The following is a 23640-nucleotide window of genomic DNA, read 5'->3' as shown; positions in this document are numbered from 1 at the left end:
TATTTTCAGCCTAAACTGCTATAGTACCTACTCCAACAGCATATGAAGGGCCTTTGGGTTTCCTTGCAAGGAAAGGAGGAAGGTAGAGGGGCTCATGCATTAGATAAGGGGAGCGGCTAGAGGATCCTCAAGGTTCTCCTAATGCTGTGATTGTCTAATTCTGTGAATGGGATGATTCGAGCCTTTGCGGGTGATGGGATGGAAGCCACCCACCTGGTTGTGAGGGAAGGCTGCTCACTGCCCTGGATGTGGATCGTGCTGAGCTCTTGCATGCTGCGCAGGCGAGTAGCTGGCAGGTTAGAATTGGGCAGGTGTGTGGTCTTCTTACTACGACGGGAGCAGCAGGTGGTAGTGAGGCCTGGGTGGCTGGACAGTGAGGGACTTCTTGTGGATGGGTAGTTCTGCATTGAACTCTCCATGCAGTTCTGCTCAAACATCTGCTCATCAATAAACTCGTGGTTCTGCGGGAGGCAGAAGGAGAAGAAGTAGGAAAAGGAGGTAGGGAGGAGAGAGGTAAGCCCCTATACTCTGTATGGCTGCCTGTCTCTGTTCTGGACCTTGAAGGAAGGACTCCCAGCTGCCCGGATCACAGATAAGCATTCAGGAGGGGTGATGTCCCATGGGCATCCAATGAGGACAGAAAGAGAATCATATTGGCAGCCCTGGCCATCAGTTCAAAGGGTAGGGACTGCAGTTGTGAAATCATGATGTGACATATACTTCACCTACAGCTTTGAGCTGAAGGGACATAGAGGACACAGAGGAATTCAATGGCATCATCACAGCTAGAAGCAAAGACTTTACTTTCCAGGCTTTGTACAAGATCTGCCAGAGGTGGCAGATAAGGAGTCACTGACTGTGGGAAGTGGGTATGCTAGGTTGTCTTTCCTGGATTTAATAGGTAAGAGTGTGACAAAAACTTTTAAACATGGGGGTCATTCACAGAATTGGGAGAGCACTGATCCTGAAGGCCAGTGGGGCAAACTGTCACGGATAGGGTTTCTTTTAATTATTTTTTTCCCCACCTGATTATGGGATATGAGTCCTTAATATACCTGGAGGCACAGGATTCCCTAGGTCAAGTGTAAGCATGGGAAGGGATTGCTAACTGTCTCCTGACTGGAGGCCATTGGGATGGGGTATAGCTGAACCCAGGATAACTAAAAAATGGCTGTTTGGCCAAGGTGACTACAAATCTATGGCATTGATGGTCTGGCTAAGGCTGCCAGAGTGAGGAGAAAGTCTGAAGAGAAGTGGCATGAAAACAGAGTTCAGGGAAAGACCAGCCTGGCGGCAAATACCAGGAGTCCCCACGGAGCTGGGATGTGGCACAGACAGATGTGGCACTTGGAGACTCACAGGATACCAGCACTGGTGCCATGTTCCACCACCCCTTCCACGCCCCTGGGGAGGTCCAAAGAGGGAACTAGAAAGACAGTTGGGTGGTTCAGCACAAGAAACTGGAAGCCTGAGCTGGTGCTGGGTGTGACAGCAGAGGTAGGAGGAGCCCCAGAAGAATCAGCAGCACATGCACAGAACCAGGCCGGGGGGTAAAAAGGGGAGAATCCACAGACTCAGAATTATCAGAGAGAAAAACATCAATTGAATTTTTAAAAAGTTATACCTTGATGGTGGAGGTTCGTACAGATAACAGGGGATCATCCACAAGATAGGACAACCCCTACAGGACAACATGCCAACAGAAGATAAAAACACCATTGATTGTACATTCCAGCATTCCCAAGCCAGTTTTGACATTCAATCTCTTGATCCCGGCATTCCACCCTTTGAGTCAAACATTCCACCCCTCATTCCCAGCATTCTGCCCCCTTCCTCCCAACATTCCACCCTTTAGCCCCAACAGGACCCTGCTCAACCCCAACATTCACTCCTTCTATCCCAACATTCTGCCTATCCTGTCCCAACATTCCACCCCTTAAGTCCCACATTCCTCCCCTAAAATCCAGCATTCCAGAGCTTTAATCCCAATATCTCACCCCCACAATCCAACATTCTTTCCCTCAAATTCAGCATTCCATCCCTTCAATGCCAGCATTCCATCCCTCAATTCTAAAATCTCATTTCTTTAATGCCAACATTCCAGCCCTTCAAACCCAAATATTTTCACCCATATCCTTTCAATTTACACATTCCACCCAGCACATGCAACTTGGAAAGGGCAGTTGGGTCCGGGCCTATCCCTTTGGCAAGCTCAGAGTCTTTGAGAGAAAGTCTAGATATGAATATATGTTTTTGATGATAAATCCTGTAACTAGGGTTTGCAGAGCACCTTCCCATTTTGGAAGTCCTTATTGGGTTCAACTGTCATCCACAGTGTCCACATTTGGCTCAGATAGAGTCATCGAAGCCAGGCATAGTGGTCTGTACCTGTAGTTCCAACTACTTGGGAGGCTGAGGTGGGAGGATCACTTGAGGCCAGGAGTTTTAAGACCAGCCTGGGCAACATAGCAAGATCCTGTCCCTGCAGCCCCACACCCCCCTCCCCACCAAAAAAAAAGGAGTCATCTAACATTTATTCTCTCTACATCTGGGAGGCCAGGATACGGAACATCTAGAATTAGGAAGTTCCTTCCTTAGGGTACTGAGCCCTGACTTATAGACTCTTTGGGGAGGAGGTTCTAGAAAGGAGCAGGAAGGCTTTCACTTTGTTTCTCCTTGGCTTTTCTACTCTGACCTCTCTTCCCTGTCTACTATTCCTAGCAGTTTCTGCCAAGGGTCCAGGGTTGGCCCCACTGCCCTTCCTTTCAGTCTGATGGTTAGGCACAAGCATCATTCCACACTCCAGCTGTGGCACCCTAAACCATGGCTCTGTTTTAACAATCAGCCTGTTAGCATCTGGACTCCCTGAGAACCACAGGGTGACTGGGCAGGGGTGGGGGTGGGGGGGCGGTACTTCTGAATCCTAGTTGGAGAAATACATGCACTGCCTCCTTCACACGCTGTCTGCAGGAGGATGTAGGGAGCCAAGGGGCCCACAGGCTGCATCAACCCAGCCCCAGAGGTGGGACAGAAATCAACACTCTTCTCTACTCTCCTACACAAATTCAGCCCAAGCTTTGAAGGGTGATGCCCGTCAGAACGGAGAAACTGATAGGCAGACCCCTAAGTCCTCAGTAATCAAGAAATGGGCTGTGGAGACGAGTGTAGGAGTGTGTGGGAGGCTGGGGGAATGGCCTCCTCAATGCTCCTGCAGGACAGAGCTGGTCTCCCACCCTGGTGACCTTGCCCCACTCCTCAGGGTCTTCCACCTGAGGGCCAGTAGATCCCATCACTACCTTTTGGATCTGAAGGGGACAGACTTTGACTTCTGGCCCAGAGTGAAGATGTGAGTACAGCCTTAGAAAAGGGTCAGGGTCAGCGATGAAAAGGAGGTGGCAAAGGGCTGGGACTCACAGTGGTTTTTTCCAGGCAGTGCAGCAGGTGATGATGCTGGCTCTCGATGAGTGAGGTGGTCTTGCCCATGTGCTCCTCTTCTGGGGTGCCCTAGTAAAAAAAGAAGAGAGACTGAGTAAAAAGCTGGTGGCTCTTCCCCTCTCCAGCTCCTTCATTTCTCCACTAAAGGTCAAAGGGCAATAGAACAATCAAATCTTTTTTTATTTGACCAAATTTCAGGGTCAGCATTGAATATGCTAACCTTTGGGCTCAGGGGCCCTTGGTCTAAACCTGGTTTAGAGGAAGTGGTGATAATCCTATGGAAGTGGTGTGTGAATCGGGGGCTGCTACCTGGGGAAAGTTTGGAAACATGTCCTCCTTGGGGTTCAGACTGGGGCTCTGGTGAGAGTGCTGGTGTCCCGGGAAAGAGAAAACAAGCCCATCTACCCCTTTATGTTCCCTAGCCCAGGTCCTCTAGGCACCTACCGTCAGCTCCAGCGCCTCGTTGAGGAGCCCGTTGCGCTTGCTGTGCAGGTATGCATTCGAACTGCCTGTTTTGGCCACACGGATCCTGGCAAGGCGGGCCTTCTGTGATTGGCAGAGATAATAAAAGAATGAGGCAGACCATGATACAAAAAGACAGCAAGGCTGGTGAAGCTGTGAGGCTGGCTTCCCAGGTGACACCTGATGAAGGGGATGAGGCTGTTTCTCTCCAACCTCATGCATCTCCAGTTGTGTACCCACTTTGTATAGCTTGGTTGGGTCAGAATTCCCAGGAGTCTCCACTCATCTCTCCAGCCCGGGTATAATCCTGGCAGGAGAAATATCACTCATCCAAGCTCTCTTCTCCCAAAGGTTTCATGACCTTTATCTACTCAGTATTGCAAAATGCCATGTGCTATTCAGTTGTGCTACTCAGTTTTCTTATCTCTAACTAAATTGCAAACTCCTTAGAGGAGTGTATGTGATAGCTGCCCGGATTCTCCTCTAGGGTCCAGTACAATTTTCTGCATATAGTAGGTCCCCAAGTATTAGTTAATTATGAGAAAAGCAAGGAGTGGGCCTATGTGCTCTTCAATGCTTCTTAACTCCTCTGCAATTTTTTTCTTTGCACTTATTACTAAGGAAATATATGTTTTATATATTTATCTTGATACTTTCTCTTTCTCTTCCACTAAAATGTAAATTCCTTGAGGGCAGGAGTTTTTGCCTTGTTTACTGATGTACCCCCAGTAAACAGTAGGTTCTCGATTTTTAAAGTTAATAAACACATTTACAATTGTATTTCTGTCTTTGGGAGTAGATTCATGCATGTATATGTTTTTTTTATTTTTTTGAGACGGAGTCTCGCTGTCACCCAGGCTGGTGTGCAGTGGCGTGATCTCGGCTCACTGCAACCTCTGCCTCCTGGGTTCAAGCAATTCTCCTGCCTCAGCCTCCTGAGTAGCTGGGATTACAGGCACCCACCAACACACTCAGCTAATTTTTGTATTTTTAGTAGAGATGGGGTTTCACCATGTTGGCCAGGCTGGTCTCAAACTCCTGACCTCAGGTGATCCGCCCGCCTTGGCCTCCCAAAGTGCTTGGATTACAGGCGTGAGCCACTGCGCCTGACCGCATGTATATGTTAATACATGTTTATTTTGCTGCGCATGACAGTGGGAATGAGTATAGGTACATGTGAGAGTTGACCAGGTGTGCATAAGAAGGGAGGATGGGACACATTTCTATACACTACTTGGCTTTAACTAGGACAACTGAAACTCTCCCCAGCGCCAACCTGGGAAGCCTTCAGCAGAGAAGGTCCACTGCAGGAGGGCTGCATGGTATCAAGCTCATCTCTCCTGCTTGCACAGGGAGAAGCTGAACACATTACATATGCTGGCTGCCCTTCTCCTTCCTAATGACTGTAATCATTGTCACTATGACAGTAGCACAGCCAAAGAGAGAGGACTAAGGAATGAGACTGAGAGAGGGAGAAGGGACTGGGTAGAGGTTTCTTGCTAGTTTAAAAAAATGCAGCTTGAGGTTTGGGCTCTGTAGATCTATTTACAGCCCCAGGTGCTTGCTACTGGAAGCAGAACAGCCCACAAGGATAGCAGACCCATCCTGGAGTAGAAGGTCCTTCTTCCTGGCTCTGAGCAAGTCCACATGTGACTTCAGCATGGACCCTAAGCAGGAAAAGAGTCCTAGGGAAATTGTGGCAATTTCCACTTCTTGTCACCCTCTCCCCAAGTGTCCTGCTGGGCTGGTTCATCTGCTAAAAGGAGGCCACAGTCTCAGGGGTTCAGGTGGTCAACAGAAGCACAAAGGATGTATATCTCTTGCTTCCTGGGAAGTATCTCCTTGCAGAAACAATTCAACTCCCTTCCCAGGCTTCTAAATGTGGGGAAGGGGCCAGGACTTGAGCCTGAAAGATCTTCCTTTAAGTCTGAGGAAGACTGCTCCTCTTGATGAAGGAGAGAATAAAAAGGGGGACCTGGGAGAGAAAGGATGATGGCAAATCAGCCCTATCATTCCTCCTCTCTACAAGCAGAGAACATTGACTAGGGGGCCAGGACAGTTTTACTCCGTGGGAATCCTGCTCCAGCCCTCCCCTTGGCTAGATATTTACATTCAAGCAAGTTCCTCATCATTTGAAGATGTGGCTGCAATTGCTTTAGGTGAGTGCTGGGTGTTGAGAGTTTCATATGGAAATCCAATTGTGTCAAGCTTATTATAGTCTTATATAATTTGATTGCACCACTTGGAGCCAGACCGTTCTTGTATCTGGGGTCCGTCTTCATTAGTTTCTAGAGATGAAAGATTCTCCTGTTCTTCTTTGTGGCACTTCTTTTAATCATATCTTACCCTGGGCTCTATTAAAGCAACAGATTGTCATATCAAATGTACTAGATCATTTAATCTCTTCCCACACAGGACAAAGAGGTTTGCAATGGATTTACATAACCATACCCAGCATATGAAATTTGGTGGGGCTCTATGGCTTGGTTTTGAGCTCTTGGGAGCTGGGGCTTGTGGCTTATACCTATTTTTATCTCTAACATCCAACACAGGGTTTCACACTGAACAGGTGCTCAAGCAAAGTTTATGATGGCCGAGGAAGGAAGAAGATCCTATGTAGTTGGCTGGAAGGCCATGCTTATACTGCCACTGTAATGGGCTCAATCCTTGAGTGGATTGGTCAACTTCACCCTCTTCCATGGCCTTAAGAACAATGTGAGAGTTAAAAGAGAGCTTGGAGATCATCCAGACCAATTCAAAGACAAAAAAAAAAAAAAAAAAGGAGGATGTGAGGGAAGTGACTTATCCAGGGAAAGGCAGTGGACGATCAAGACTTCAGCTCAGGACCTCCAACTTTCAGACCGAATGATGCTTCCAGAACATTCTCCTCCTCCTTCCCTGAATTTCAAAATTTGAGTTTCAAATTTTCAAACTTATCCAGGGAAAGGCAGTGGACGATCAAGACTTCAGCTCAGGACCTCCAACTTTCAGACCGAATGATGCTTCCAGAACATTCTCCTCCTCCTTCCCTGAATTTCAAAATTTGAGTTTCAAAATTTGAGCAAAGCCCAGGAGATTGCATTTTCAACAAATGTGGAGACTCCAGGGTTGGAGGAGAGGGGATCTGGAAGGAGAATGCTGCTACCCTAGGTACAGTTGCAGGTACCATCTATGTTCAAGCCAATACTTCTATCAATCCTTGGGAGGTCTCTCACAATTAAGCACTTTCTTCCTGTCTGGCTGATGGGTGCCTTTTAACCATGAGTATTTCTATCTCTTGCTGTTGGAGAGGCAGAAGGAAGAGAAAGAGAAAGAAATGGAAAGGCCAAAACATGGGAAATTGCATTCTGGGACATTTATTTCAGAGAAATTAAAACTTATGCTCACATAAAAACCTCTACATGATTGTGCACAGTAGCTTTATTTGTAATAGCCCAAAACTGAAATCATCCCTGGTGTTTCTCATCAGGCAAATAAACAAACTGGTACATCTGTACCATGGATACTACTCAGCAGAATGGATTACTTATACAGCAACTTGGATGAAAATCCAGGAATCATATAGAATGGAAAAAGCCAATACCCAAAGGTTACCTGTTGCATGAATTCATTTATATAACATTTTTGAAATTAAAACATTTATAAATGATGGAAAAATAAATGGTTGCCAGGGGTTAGGGACAGGGCAGGGCTAGGGCAGAAGGTGGGGTTATGAAAGGGCAACCCACGGGATCCTTGTGATGTTGAAACTGTTCAGTCTCTTGACCGTGGCAGTGGATGCATTAACTTATCACACACACACACACACACACACACACACACACACACACACACACACACACCAGTCCAAGTAAAACTGGAGATATCTGAATAAGATTGATAGGTTGTACAATGTCCATATCCTGGTGGTGATATATAGTACTATTGTTTTGTAAAATGTTACCACTAGGGGAAACTGGTAGACAAACTTTACAAGAGATTGCTCTGTGTTATTTCTTACAACTGCGTGAGCATCTATAATTATCTCAATAAAACATTTCATTAAAAAAAAAGAATATGGGTATGCACCAGAACTGGAGATGGGAATGAAATGCCCCAATCCAGATGTTCCTCTCTACCTGTCCACTGCCAGACCCTTATCTCCAGTTCACTTGGCTCAGAGGACACAGTATCTAAGGCAAATAGTAATAGACTAATCTTAGTAATAATCCCAAGCAAACCAGTCATGGGAAGAGGATGACGATATAGCTACTCCAGCTCTCAAGTATGTGGTCTGGGCTGAGAACTATCATTAGCTTCCTTCCCATCCCATCTCTCCACTTTCCACCAAATCCTCTGGACCTACTTGCCTTGACCCATGGTGACAGACTCAATGCTGGAGCAGCCAGCATTTTTTTTCCCTCTTATAGGAAGCCCAAGGTGACAGACACAGAGCTGAGCAGCCTTGAGGAGAAACAGTATCCAGGCAAGGTGAAAACACTGTAAATATTTACTCTGATTTCAAGGGGAGAGAGAAGAGGGAGAGGGAAAGGGGCAGGGTGGGAGGGAGACCCATCTTTAGCAGCGAGAGGAAGGAAGAAGCCTAAGTTGCTCCTAGATTTTAATCACACAGGATGAGCTTTATAATGTCCTAGGGGAGAGCTGGGACCACGCCTGTAATCCCAGCTACTCTGGAAGCTGAGGTGGGAGGATTCCTGGACCCCAGGAGTTTGACTCCATCCTGGGCAATATAGTGAGACCCCATCTCTAAAATAATAATAATAATAAATCAATTCCCAGGTGAAGGAAAGGTAGCTGTAGGAGCCACTGAGAACACAGCTGGAATGGGCTGTCACTGGTGTGTGCACAGCCGTGGGCTAGTGTGTGAGCTGAGGATTCCTGTGAACCTCACCTGCTCTGCCAGAAGCCTGTGTCAGCTCTAGCCCCTTGTGGGCAGGGCCACTAGAGGATCCCTGGCCCTTCAGGGTCTCTGGTTCCTGAATGTGGGAAGGAGATCCCAGTTTCTGTATAACAAATTTAGGCCCTATTCAAATTTGCTGCCTGACTTGAACAGGGAAAGAGGTAAGATTTCCATTTCTGGGATGACTGGCAGGGAACAGGAGGTAGGGAAACCCTGACCTTGGGTGAAGAGGTAGGAGATAGGCGTGTATGGGACAGAAAGGATGACGGACAGAGCCAGAAGATAAATCTTAAGGTGGCAACTTAACAGACCAGGTCAGGATAAATAAAAGCAGAGGCAGAGGGGACAGCAGGGCAAGGAGCCAACCATAAAGGCACACAGAAGGTGATAGGCTGGAGGTGGGAACCAATTGGATTCACTATACAATTATATGTAAATTGTTATGTAATAATTATTATACATTTTGGAGCTAGCTTTCGTAACCTTTATAGCTTTGTGATGGTCGGCATACACAGATCTGTTCTGAAATTCTGGATTTCTTCCTCCATAACGACATTAACTTCCCTTTGAGCCTTTACACCCAAGGCAAGCCCTGCTACCTGGAAGTTATCCCTGCAAGCAGAAGGCCAGTAGCAGGGATTCTGTAGCAAGGAAAGAATCTGGCTGCAATGCATAGGGCCGACCACATAGTACGTGCTCAGTAAATGTTTGTGGAATAATGGATAAAAGAATAAAGTAAGGAGACAAAACCCCAAGCCTCTAAAAGCCAGTCTTTCAACAGTTCTCCTCCTGTCCGTTGTCCTCAGAAAGGCTCTGGCCATAACCCCTGGGGGCTGAGATGCTGCTGAAGGGGCACCACAGTTCAGCCCAGATCTGAAGACAATGAAAAACACCGCTTTCCCACTTCCCCAACCCAGATATCCCTCTTCTGAGAGGAAACCTGGGGAAAGTCACTACCCAGGAACCTCACTGGCTAGATGCCTTATGCAAGTGAACAAGAGTTGGCTGAGTTGATGAGTTGTTCTAGAAACAAGGTTGAGGGCTAGCTGGAAAAAGAGGCTTCTTTCTGAGCACCAAAGCCTTCAGACATTTTTCCTCATTGCATGGGCAAATGACCGTATTTTACCCTCTCCTTCCATTTTCAGCAGTGTGTATTGAACATAATCTAAATCTTTCCCCAGGACTGATGGTTAGTCTCCTGATCACCAACTGCAGTTGACTTCAGTGCCTTTGCCCTATGATATCTTGGAAATTCCTAAAGCCTGTTGTGCCATTTGTCCCTGAACTCAACGGCCTCAGGATGCTCTCCTTTCACAGTATTTATTTTTCTTTTCAACAAATTTATTTTTGCCACTGGGTTTTGTATAGGCTTTTATAGGATATTAAAAAGAGATTATGTTTCCTAGTAAGCTCTTGGCTGGGAGAGGGAGGAGTGCGGGGATGGCTGAGTGGCAGTGGCTGAGGGAGTGGAGGTGGAGCCAGGAGCCAAGGAAATTGCCAAAAAATGTCCAAAGGGGGATAATCAGCTTACAGATAATTGAGGGTTCAGTGCCTTTTGGAACTGACTGGGGCTGGAATTCAGGAGACTGGTGAGCAGGAAGGGACTGAAGCTACCTTACCTTGCAAAGCCAGAGGCCATCTGTGCAGTGATCCTCTGAGGAGCTCTAGTCCTGGCTCCCTGACTGGTGCTCCCCCGCATCCTTTAGACTGCCCCCGCTTCCCTGCGTCTGAGGCTTACCTTTTGTGCCCTGCGTTTATCAGCTCTCTGATTCTGGTGGTAAATCCGGCTAAAGTTGGAAACAATCACAGGGACTGGCAGGGCAATGACCAGGACGCCACTCAAGGAGCAGATGGAGCCGAAGATCTTCCCTGCAATCGTCTTAGGCACCATGTCTCCGTATCTGAGAGAGGGAGAGAAACAGGGTGTAAGGGAGAGAGGGCCATTTGGGAAACAAGGCAGGCTTCCCTGCCAATCATTCACCTGTTTATTCATTCATTCATTCAGCAATTGCTTAGAGTATCTACTATGTGCCAGGTACTGTGACATGGACCTGGGGGTGAACAAGAGAGACAAGATCCTTATGTGCAGGGAGCCAACATCCTAACAAGACCGTAAACAATTAAGTGAATACATAAAAATATCGTGTCTTGGTTGGTTCTACGAAGAGACTAGAGAGAGGTGCTGCATCAGGTGGTGGGAGTGTGGTCAGGAAAGGCCTCTCTGAGGAGCTAACATTTAAGCTGAGAGCTGAATGTAAAGGAGCCAGCCATGTAAAACACCTGGGGACAAGTGTGTGTGGTAGAGGAAACAGCAAGTACAGAGGCCTTGAAGTAGCAGGAAGGAGTTTGGCCTGATCTAGGAATTGTCAAAGGGTCAGCAGGACTGGACACCACAAGAGGAAGGTAAGGCAGGCAGGGGCCAGATCATGCAGCGTCTGACGGGCCATGGGGAGGAATATGGGTTTATCCCATTCAGTGAGGCGCCATGAGGAGTTTTAAGCAAAAGAGTAACAGAATCTCATTTATGATGATAAAAACAAATAACAAACTCACCTATTCATGTGGATTTATAATTTACAAAGCACTTCTACATATTTACCTCACATAAGCCCCATGAACCCTGTGAACTTTGTATTCTTATCCCCATTGTACAGATGCAGGAACTGAGGCTGAGATAATTACATGGACTGCTCTCATTTGCTCAGCTGGGATTAAAAGCCACTCTTCTTGCTTTTGTCTATTTTCCAGTAGCCATAGCATCTCAGAGGAGGACCATGAGCTCTGAAGCTCAGCCCCTTAAAGCTGTGAAGCCACTTTGGAACTGTGCTGGCTCCTCTCAGAGCTTGGAGAAACTCTTTTAAGTACTTCACACCCTAGCAGCTGCCCTCTGGGACCAGGTTGGCCTGGATCCTACTCAGTCTTGGGCATGCAGGCCAGAGCCTCTGTCCCTCCAATCAATAAGATGCTTTCCACAGTGGTTAAGTGTTTAGTCTCCTCTTTATTGAGATAATTGAAAGGCCTTATTAAGCAAAGAGCTGTGATTACTCCTTCGGCTAAAGCCAGAAACACCATCTCCCCTGCCTCTGTGCCCTCTGGGTGTCTGGAGCAGAAACAAGCTTAGGATGACCAGGAATTGTTTCTGCTAAAATAGACTCAAAGTCATCTGTCCTGAGGAAACCACGGGGCTTGGGTTTCCAGAGAAGATGTGGAAGGGGATGGGGCAAGCTATTTCAGAAGTATGAACACCCAAGAATTTGGTGGAGGACATGGCAGAGGTAGACAGGTATTCGGTGAATGAATGAATGAATGATCTCACTTAAGCCTCTCAATTCCCTGTGAAGTAGGCTCCTGTTTTGAGACTGTCTTCCTTCTCCTTCAGTGTTCATGCCCTTTGCCCTGGCTCAAGATTTCCTGGACGTGCACTAGCATTAAGGCCTGTGCTAGAGCCTTCTAGATCTTTGCAGCTAGGGTTGTCTCCTCTGCCGTGGTACTCAGGAGAGGCCTCCAGGGAAGTGGTTGAGAACATGGATTCTGAATTTAGATAATGTGGGTTCAAGACTCACCCTGCTCCATAAAATAACTGTATGATCTTGGGGGAATGTTACTCTGGGCCTTAGTTTCGTTGTCTGTAAAATGAAGATAATAACAGTAACCTAGATCATAATCCTATTGTGACATATACAGCTCCACAAACAATAGATACTATTACTTTTAGCTAGGCATTCTGAAAACCACAGTCTCTGTTGATGGGAAACTCTAAAAACACAGTTGGTTGTCCCAAGTTCAAATAGCCCCATTGATGAAGAAAAAGGGGCTGCCTCTGAGATATATCACCTTAGCTGGGATTTTCAGATGACACAACTCAAAGGGGGCCTGTGGGCACAGGGCTGTGGATGAAAATAAAGCATGGCAGGAGTGCAGAAGAACAATGCCAGGAAGGCTGCATTTCAGAGTGACCAAGGCTGGTGAGGAATGCTAAGGACAACAGAAAGATTGCTTCATCCATATGAAGAAAGAGGGAGAAGGGAAGCCATGCCTCCTGCTGGGGCAGATGGTCTGCTAGTGACAGATGACAGGGAGAAAGCCGAACAATCCACTCCCAGGCGTCCTCTGCCTTCTCCACCGGGAATAAGGAGCTGCATCTTGGAGAGGCTGGAACAAATGCCAAAAAGAAGGATCCAGAGCTTAAAGTAGGAGACGGGAGAGCAGGCAAGTGTCCAGCTGAATTCAGTAAATTTACATCACAGGCCCACATGAATCCCACCCGGGAGACAGGAGGAATGTGCAGATGGGGTTGCAGAACCACTGCCCTGGATCTTTGAGAAATCGTGGTGCAGCAGAAAATTACCAAGAGACTAGAGATGGAAAACGGCTGTATTGAATTTTTAAAGAAGGCAAAAGGAGGTCTGAGAAACCACAGACCAATAGGCTTGGTATCTGTAAATTGTGCCATCAAATTGCTGGCAGAATTCGAGAGCAGATTATTAAGTAGACAGCTTGTGAATACTTGGAAAATAAGCTGTATTGGTTCACTAGGCACACATCTTGCCAAATTAACCTTATTTCTTGTTTTGACAGTGAGGTTAACTGGTTGGTAGATCAGGAGACTGCTCCAGACCTATTGCATCATGATTTTAACAAGATGTGTTCTTTTCCCAGTTCTTTATACCCTTGACAAGCTGGAGGAGTGTGGTGTGGATAGCAGTGTGGTTAGCAGGTTTTGCACAACCATCTCCAGTCTTCTGGCACTTCTCAAAGATTACCAACTATGGTCCTATGCCAGCAAAGGAAGTTCATGGTTTTCATGTTAAAATGTCTCCTTTAATGAAAAAGTAAATAAGTAAATGAAATAAAGAATGGATCTCAAGTTAGGTCTCCAGTGGTATGTTCCAGAATTTTTCAACAACTTATAAAAGCCAGAGGGAGGCAGCATGGCCTAATAATTAAGAGAGGACACTGGAGTCCAACCTGGGTTTGAACCCTAGCTTACATTAGTTACCAACTAGTTAAGTGACCCTGGGGCATTTATTTAACCTGAGCCTCTATCACTTATAAAATGGGTTTTATATCCCCAGGGTTGTTGCGATAATTAATGAGATAATTCAAAAGAAACACTTAATTCAGTGTTTGAATAACTGTAAATTGTCTAGAATTAGCCAGTGTAGTGGGCACCTATTTTGTCTGCTGACACCCCAATAGGAACTGTGTCCCTCTTTCCCATGATGATGTAAACTGTCCAGATAAGCTGCCATATTTCCCATGCCCCAATGCCCACTTGCCACAGCTGGTGAGTTCAAAATAGGGCATCTCACCCAAGCTGAACCAATGACTTCCTTTCCTGGATTTATTTTTTAAAAGCTTTACTGAGACACAATTTACATACCATAAAATCTAACCATTTAAATTATGCATTTCAATGGTTTTTAATGTATTTAGAGAGTTGCGCTCACATCACCGCAGTTTAATTTTAGAGCACTTCATAACCCCTAAAAGAAATGTGTACCCATTAGCAGTCAGTGACCATTCCACACCCCACCTCTCAGACTTAGGCAACCATGAATCTACTTTCTGTCTCTATAGATGTCCCCGTTTTGGACAATTCATGTGAATGGAACCATATATGTGGCTTTTCATGTCTGACTTCTTTCACTGAATGTGTTTTCAAGGTTCACCCATGTTGTAGAATGTATCAGTACTCCATTCCTTTTTATGGCTGAATAACATTCCACTGTCTGGGTAGACCACATTTTGTTAATTCACTCATCAGTTGATGACATTTGGGTTGTTCCCACATTTGAGTTATTCTGAATAATGCTGCTATGAACATTTGTGTACAAGTTTTTGTGTGGACACGTTTTCATTTCTCTAGGAGTCATACGGTAACTATGTTGAATAGTTTGAGGAACTGCCAAAATGTTTTCCAAAGTGGCGGTGCCATTTTACATTCCCACCAGCAATGAATGAGGGGTCCAATTTCTCCTTATCTGAGACAACACTTGTTATTGTCCGTCTTTTTATAGCTATCCTGGTGGGTGTTATCTCATTGTGGTTTTGATTTGGATTTTTCTGATGGCTGATGATGTTGAACATCTTTTCCCCTTCCTTGGACTTTTACGTTAGGGACCAGATCAGTCTCTTTCAAAGAAGCCGATGCTGCAACAAGCAAAGCTCTGGAGCTGTTGGCAGCCATGCTGTCTGCCATGGGGAAAAGCGGGATTGCAGTCGGGGAGGAAGAAGGCTGGCACTAGCAGGAGATGCGTGATGGAAAAGACAGTGATGGAGCTGGAGTTCCTGTTCTAATTCTTACCGAGGACCAGCTGTACCCCCGACTTTCCTGTCGCTTAGCTGTTCCATCCTTCCTTTGACTCTGCTCATTAACAAATTACTGTTTTCGTTTAACCTTTTTTCATTTAGATCCTGTGGTAGTGATGGTGATGAGGCTGCTACTGGTGATTGTTTGAAAGTAAGTTCCTCACATTTCTAAATGACAGAGCTACTATGAATTGAGGTCTTTAGGAGTCAAAAGGATTTTAACAGGTTGTAATTATGGGTGAAACCAACCAGATTAATTTTAACAAAGATAAATGAGAACACCAGTATTTTTATTCAAATAATCAATGACGTATAGCTGATGGGAAGGACCTGGCTTAAAAAGAGTCTCTGTTAAAAATCACTGGGGAATTTAACTTCAACATCATCCACCAGTATAAAGAGGCTGTTAAAAACCTAATGCCATCCTTGGCTGGATTGATGGGAGTGCAGTGTCTGGAAAAAGGGAGTGGGTGTCATACTCTGCTCCTAGATGCAGACCATTTCTAGGCTGCCGTGTCGAGTTCCAGGCACTATATAGTCTATAGGACACTGATTAACTGGATCATGTCTAGAGAAGGGAGGCTGGGATGGTGAACTGTCTGGAATTCCTCTCAAGGAAATCAAAGGAATGGGGACGTTTGGCCCGAAGAAGAGGAGTTGGGGAATGGAAGAATGGAAAGGAACAATATACCAGAGCCTGTGCTAGGAACTTATCTGCATTAGTGGGTCTCACAGTAACCCACCCTATCAGGTAGGGTTAACCCACGTTAGGGATGAGGAGGGAAAGTCCAGAGAGGACAGGAACTTGTTCAAGGTCACTCAGGTAGTCAGAGGCAGAACAACTGGGGTTAGAGCAGAGATGTTTTCATGCCCCTGCTCTTTCCGTCATATCCTGCTCCTCCCAGGGTCAGGGAAGGACAGAAGGGGAAGTGAGGGTGGGGCTAGAGAGAGGATGGCTGTGGAAAAGGGCTGTGAGGAGTCAGCGGGAACTTAGCCCCTTCTCTCCACCTCCGCTCAGTAGCAGCAGCACAGCACAGTGGTTAAAAGCGTGGTCTCTGAGTGTCAGACTACCCAGGGCAAATCCTGGGTCACCCACTTGTTAGCTGGGTGACTTTGGCCATGATACTTAAATCCTCTGTCTTCAGTTTCCTGGCATTGATCAATTAATAGTACCTACGTCACAGGGTTGTTGTGAGGGATTGCATGAGTTACTTTTTGTGAAAGCTCAACCTGGCATATAGGAAGAGCTTTATTTATAAGTGTTTATTAAATAAACCCAGGGCCCAGACCATCATACTTTCTAAACTGGACTTCTGCAAAAGTCTCTTAACCAGAATTAATTCTCACTTCTACTTTTGTTCCCTTTATATATATAAAATCATATATATTATAATTATAGATATGTAATTATATATTATTTTATATATAAAATAATACCAATTTTTGAGCTCAAGTGATCCTCCCACCTCAGCCTCCTGAGTAGCAAGGACTGCACATGGTTGCCACCATGCCCAGCTGATTTTTTATTTTTTGTAGAGGTGGGTTTCACTATGTTGCCCAGGCTGGTCTAGAACTCCTGCCCTCAAGTGATCCTTCTATCTTGGCCTCTCAAAGCACTGGGATTGCAGGTGTGAGCAATCACACCCAGCCAGAAGCATATTCTTTTTTTTTTTTTTTTTTTTGAGACAGAGTCTCGCTCTGTTGTCCAGGCTGGAGTGCAGTGGTGCGATCTCGGCTCACTGCAACCTCTGCCTCCTGGGTTCATGCCATTCTCCTGCCTCAGCCTCCCAAGTAGCTGGGACTACAGGCGTCCATCACCACGCCTGGCTAATTTTTTGTATTTTTTTAGTAGAGATGGGGTTTCACTGTATTAGTCAGGATGGTCTCGATCTCCTGACCTCGTGATCTGCCCGCCTCAGCCTCCCAAAGTGCTGGGATTACAGGCGTGAGCCACCGCGCCCGGCCAGAAGCATATTCTTAAAACGTAAATCAAAGCATGTCATTTCCCCTGCTCAAAGCACTTCAATAAATGTTTGTTGAATGTATGAGTTAATGAGTAAATTAACTCAATGTTGTTGCAAAGACTACATGCCTATTACACAGTAAACACTCATTAAATGGCAGCTAATTATGAGTGTAATGACCGTGGTGTGCAGGGCCCTTTATCCCATGGTCCCTCCTGGGGCCCACCTGGGCAGAAGACTGAAGTAGGGGAGCTAATGGTGATTCTCTAAGTCCTAATGGCATTTATGGCCTATTTTCTCTGTGGAATTTTGAAGAAAGAAAGGGTAAGAAAAGAAAAAACAGAAACAGTCATGGCTTAGAAAAAAAAAATTTAAACCCAAAGCGTTATTTCCTTTTTGTCTTCCTCTGCTCATGCAAATAACGACTCTCCTCTTCTCTCTACCCTGGCTTTGTGGGTAGGGATAGTAAGGGACGAGAAAGCCCTTCCTGGAGGTGACATCCCAGGTACAGGTGAGCTGTGGTGCCCAGCCCAGAGTTAGGACTCACACTCAAACCCTATCTGGGGCCAGTGTGGAGGCAGCTGTCTGCCCTGAGCAGGTGGGGCTCAGGGACTCTGCTTTGGTTGCTCTCTCTCTCCCAGGACATCCTCGGTAATCCACAGTAATGTCTGGACTGAGGCAAAAGCAAGGAAGCTTAACCTCCTAATATGGAAGGCTAATTAATTTGTATTAGGGCTTAGAGATAATTAAACTTTTTATCTGAACTTAAGCTGCACAAACCACCTGACTTGTACAATTAATTGCTCCCTTCATTTCTTCCTCCAGGTGCCAAGAGATAAGTGCAAGCCAAGCTCCCCCATCCAGTTTTGCCTGCCTCTCAGGTGGGGGCACGGCTGCCTGTGTGGTGGGGAGTCCATTCTTTACTGGAGACCAGGGCACTGGCCGGTTAGGGCCCAGCTGCTGGGAGCTCAACCAGGGAGACACATCCTCAATGAGTTTCTGCAAGGATGATGTCTCAGCCTCACTGCCACACCCACTGCTGCACCTGTCTTCTCCACTGGGATGCCCCTGAACTTGGCTTCCTAGAGCCTCAGTGTTGGGGATGGGGATGGGGCACAGAAGCTGTCCTGTTGGGTGGGACCAGGGTGAGGGAGTTCTTAGAGCAGACTGGGCCACCATAGTGTGTTCCAGGGACTCAGACCTCTGTGGCTTCCTCCTTGTCCAGGGGCAAAAGACAACAGTAGACCATCATGGAAGACACCAAAAATACCAGCCAGGGCTGAGTTCATCCTGTGACAAACACCTGTGCAGCCTCTTTTCATGTCCAAATCCCCTCCCATGAGTAGACACTATTATTATCCCCATTTTGCAGATGAGGAAACTGAGGCACAGAGTGGTAAGTAATACGCCCAAGGTCACTTGGCTAGCCAGCTGCAGAACTGGGGCACAGACCAGGTCCCTTTGATTCCAAAGTCTAAGCATAGCTCCTAGTTATCTGGCCCAAAGCTATGGTTTCTGGGGAGCCAACATGGAAGGCAGCAGTCCTGGTAGAGAGCAAGGGAGGAGAACACTTCAGAGGCGACCAGATCTAGGGCATCAGCCTAGCCACAATTCTACAAAAACACTTTAGCCCTATGCTGTCAAGTCTCAAGGTGGGAGACTTGGGAAATGAAATGAAACCCCATATCACCTCTCCTTTCTACCACATGCACCCCCTACCCCCAACACACACTTCTGCTCGTGTCTCTGCAGCTGGGCACTCTCCTTGGCTCACCTGCAAAGTGAGCCCCAGCAGTGAGCCAGGAACCAAAAAGATAGGATGGCTTTTAGGAATCTTGAAGTTCCTCTGAAGACACCACCTAGGGGTGGACCCAGACGGGACAGATGAGGCTCAGAGCAAGGTAATCTAATAATAATCACAGTGGCAATTCAGTAATAATTTATTTTTATTTAGCATAAGTATGGGCCATTTAATTATCATAAACTTACAAGGTACTATTAGCCCCATTTTTGAGATTAGGAAACTGAAGCTCAGAGAAGTTAAGTAACGTGCTCAAGATCATCGGCTCATTCAAGCCAGTGCTCCACATCAGGCTTGTCTGACTTCAGAGCATTCTGCTTTCTCGCTGGAGGAGGAGAGGAATGAGCTGAAGACCTGGCTAATCCACATGAGAAAGAACAGCCTCTTTGTGACAGAACGATTTATAATCCTTTGGGTATTTATCCAGTAATGGGATTACTGGGTCGAATGGTATTTCTGTTTTTAGGTCTTTGAGGAATTGCCACACTGTCTTCCACAATGGTTGAACTAATTTACACTCCCACCAACAGTGTATAAGTGTTCCTTTTTCTCCGCAACCTCACCAGCATCTGTTATTTTCTGACTTTTTAATAATAGCCATTCTAACTGGTGTGAGCTGGTATCTCACTGAGATTTTGATTTATATTTCTCAAATGATCAATGATGTTGAACTTTTTTTCCTATGATTGTTGGCCGCATGTATTTCTTTTGAAAAGTGTCTGTTCATGTCCTTTGCCCACTTTTTAATGGGGTTATTCGCTTTTTTGCTTGTTGACTTGTTTAAGTTCCTTATAGATGCTAGATATTAAACCTTTGTCGGATTGCATAGTTTGCAAACATTTTTTTCCCATTCTGTAGGTTGTCTGTTCACTCTGTCAGCAGTTTCTTTTGCTGTGTAGAAGCTCTTTAGTGTAATTAGATCCCATTTGTCAATTTTTGCTTTCGTTGCAATTACTTTCGGCATCTTTGTCATGAAATCTTTGCTTGTTCCTATGTCCAGAGTGGTATTGCCTAGGTTGTCTTCCATATCATAAAGACACATGCATGTGAATGTTCATTGCAGCACTATTCACAATAGCAAAGACATGGAATCAACCTAAATGCCTATCAATGGTAGACCAGACCAAAAAAAAAATGTGGCACATATACATCATGGAATACTATACAGCCATAGAAAAGAATAAGACCATGTCTTCTGCAGGAACATGGTTGGAGCTGGAGGTCATTTTCCTTAGCAAACTAAGTCAGGAAGAGAAAACCAAATACTGCCTGTTCTCACTTTTAAGTGGGAACTAAATGATGAGAACACATGGACACATAGAGGGGAACAGCACACACTGGGACCTATTGGAGGGTGGAGGAGGGAGAGGACCAGGAAAAATAACTAATGAGTACTAGGCTTAATACCTGGGTGACACAAGTTTACAAACCTGCACTTGTACCCCTGAACTTAAAGTTAAATAAAAAACAAAAGAACAGCCTTGAGACAATGGAGAAACTTTCAAAGTGGCATGAACCTAGAAACCCTGCTGGGAGGTTCTCTGGGAGATGTTTCCTAAGCTCTGCCAGCAGAGAGTCCTGCGAAAAGGGGTGGGCGACCCTTCCAGATCATTGCTGTGGTTTGCTCTGGCTTATAGAGTCACAGCCAGTCACAGCGGCAGGCTCCTGGCCAAGATCACTTTACCACTGTTGGCCTGTGGCAATAATCTTGTCTTGCCACCTCAATGGCTGTCCTGGGTGACAAAGCTGTTCTTCTAAACCAGTGGTTCTCAAACTTTAGTGTGCATCAGAATTGCCTGGAAGGCTCAATAAAACATAGATTGCTGGGCCCCAATCTCAGATTTCTGATCCTGTAGCTCTGGAGTGAGATGTGAGAATCTGCATTCTAAGTTCCTAGGCATCACTGATGTTGGTGATCTGGGGACTACTGCTTTAAATCATCCTCTTTCCATAGGTCACAGATCTGTAGACTCATAGCATGTCAGCGGAAAGGGGTCATAGCAACCAGCTTCAGAGCAGTCATGCGTACATGAGGAAACAGACAAAGTCAGACATCGGGTGGGAGATCCTGCCTGTTCATCCAGAGGGATTCCCTGCGCACTGTCTACTCCACCTACCCATAGCCCCTTGCACTGGCCAGTACTTTTCCCCCCATCCTCCTGGATTGATGAACTCATCAAACATCTGCTGGGTGTTTGTTAGGACTGGGAATACAAAGCTAAATAGATAGGTATGTCCTCTGCCCTCAAGGAGCTTATGATGTTTATAGGGAGGACAGACAAATAAATCCTGATGATGGTCCAATGTCACAACACTACAAGAAGGATGTATGCAGGGTCCTGTGTGAGCACAAAGGAGGGGCCTCTAAATCAAACTGGAGGGTGGTCAGAGGATCTCTTGGAGGCAGCAGCACAGGCTGACTTCTGAGTTGTGAAGGAAGAACTATGAGAAATTACTGGCTGGAGTAAAGGGTAGGTGGGAGATGAGGCTGGAGGGGTAGTCACATGAAGATTCTTCTGGGTTAATCCAGGAATTTGAACTTCTTCCTGAAATCAGCAGATTTCCAGTGAAGGATTTTAAATGATATGAAAAAATATTCATCTTTGAAAGATCACCTTGAAAGCAGTGTGGTGGATGGATTGGATGGGGATGAAAGTAGAGACAGGGAAACCAGTTAGCAGGCTACTGCATCAGTCCAGGCAGGAAAGGCCTGAGCCAAGGCAATGACACTGGGGATGGGAAAGAGAGGACAGATAGATACTTATTGTACCTATCCGTCCTTTTCTGTTGGGCTTAGTAACTGACTCACTGTGAGGGTGGAGGGGAGAATCTTGGGGTGAGGCTCAGGCTTGGGAAGTGGGGCAGCCCCTTCCATCTCTAGCCAAGCTCCCACCCTTCCCTTCTTTCTATTGTCACATGCTCCTGCCACACTGTATGCATCTGTGCTCCCATATGCACTGGGCTCCTCCATGACTCCAAGCTTCTAACCAGGCCTTTCTCTCAACTGAGAATGGCCCTCTCTCTCTCTCTTTGCTAGGTAACTCAGACTCATCTTTCCAGATGCTGTTCAAATGTCACCTCCCTGGGCTTTCCCTGACTTCCCCAGGCAGATCATTACCTATTCCTGTCTTTCCACCTTGGTTGGAGCACTTACTCCTTTATGCCCTGACATACCTCCCCAGAATGTCTATTTCCCCTATTGAAATAAGAGAAATCTGAGGACAGGGCTTTCTATCTCTGGATCCCTGGTGCCTGACATGCTGCACGATGCCAAGTAGGGACTCAATTGTTCATGAGTGAATGAGAAGGAAAGCAATCCCCCTGGTGTGTGTTCCATGGACTGGACTGGCTCCTGGGATGGACTTCTTGAATCAAACTGCAAGCTCCAGGAGAAGAGAGGCTGTATCCTTGGTACCTAGAACCATGCCTGGCACAGGATGGGCACTCAAGACATCTGTTGAATGAGTGAATGAATTATGAAAAGATTATCAGTGGAACTGCGGACTCGGCATACTGGATCATCAGAGGGCCTTTCTGCTGCAAAACACTTTTATCCTGAATAAAGTCTACTTTTTGATGCATTGTATGATTCACTTGAAGTAGGGGAATCTATCTCACCTCCAATAAAAAGGAACAAATCTAAGGCCACATCACAGCTGGGAGGAGTCAGCAGTAAGCAGAGGGAGGAACATTTGCTTTGAGGTATACACCAACCGTAACCAGGTGATCCCTGATTTGTCACTGGGAGATGGAACCTTGGGCTAAAAGCAAACAGAGAGAGCTTTAAGTTGGGCCTCGAAATGGGCTGAAGTCATCCCAAGATGGTAGTACTACCTGACTTATGAGCAAACCATATTTAAATCCTGTCCAGAGGTAAACATTCTTAACCTAGGGCTTCTGGATTCCCATAGATTAAGATCAAGTAAAATAAATCATAAGAAAGCAAGCAACCAAGAGTGAGTCAACCAAACAAACAAGCAATAGATTTAGACCCTCCCCAAAAACTTCAGATACTAGAATTGATAGATACGGAACAGTCATGTATGAAATGTTTTCTAAAAATAAAGCATAAAATCACAAAGATTAGCAAGCAACAGAACACTATCAGGAATCACAATGCAGATGTGAAAAAGAAACAAATGGAGTTTCTAGAAGTGAAAGAGTTAAATGTCAACATTATTACTGAGTATAATGCCTTAAACCAACTGGTTATTCTTATTGGGCATCTTCTAAAGTGGATGTCCTCTTCCCAACCTAATTCTTGGGAACCCTCCTGTTGTCACTTGGCCCAAGAAGTTCTTGTACTTGAGTCTATTCCTATTATGACAAGAAGGAGGGCAATAAAGACCAGAGAGCTGCCTGCACCAGCCCTGTCACCAAAAGAGGTGATCACTGTAGCCCATCGCAGAGCACAATGAAGTCTGGTTCTTGTAGAGACATAATTCCTTTAGCCTGCACAGCTCCTAGGAAAAACACACTGACATGGATGAATACAGAGAGTGTGAGCAGACTGCAAACCAGTGTTAAAACGAGACGGAGATGGAAGAGCAAATGCTAGCCAGCCACCTGTGGGATAAAAACCAGGAAAGGAGATGTCATCAACTTCACTACTGGTCTCCTGTCAATAGGAAGATACTAAAATGAAAATTGGGATATGGTTATTTGTGGTGATGCTTCCTAAATGTCCAGTCAGTTGTTCCCTGCCCTATGGATGCATTGGCTCAGAGTGTGGTCTACAAGGACATTTGTACTTTGGAGGGGAAAAG

General features: G+C 45.8%; 1 protein-coding gene across 2 annotated transcripts in view; it reads right to left on the bottom strand.

The window, feature by feature from the left end:
• Positions 1-23640, bottom strand: part of KCND3 (potassium voltage-gated channel subfamily D member 3) — a 217939-nt gene that overhangs the window by 6138 nt on the left and 188161 nt on the right. The window contains exons 3-7 of one of the 2 annotated variants that reach the window (XM_034933603.3): positions 10536-10698; positions 3880-3981; positions 3415-3504; positions 1625-1681; positions 214-461 (exon numbers count right to left, since the gene is read on the bottom strand). In XM_034933603.3, coding sequence (XP_034789494.1) covers positions 214-461; positions 1625-1681; positions 3415-3504; positions 3880-3981; positions 10536-10698 — 660 coding nt within the window. The remainder of the gene's footprint in view (positions 1-213; positions 462-1624; positions 1682-3414; positions 3505-3879; positions 3982-10535; positions 10699-23640) is intronic. The other variant, XM_034933615.3, reaches the window with a different exon arrangement.

Source organism: Pan paniscus, chromosome 1 (assembly GCF_029289425.2).
Source record: "Pan paniscus chromosome 1, NHGRI_mPanPan1-v2.0_pri, whole genome shotgun sequence".
Classification (NCBI taxonomy): domain Eukaryota; kingdom Metazoa; phylum Chordata; class Mammalia; order Primates; family Hominidae; genus Pan; species Pan paniscus.
This window is presented reverse-complemented; position numbering and strand designations above follow the sequence as displayed.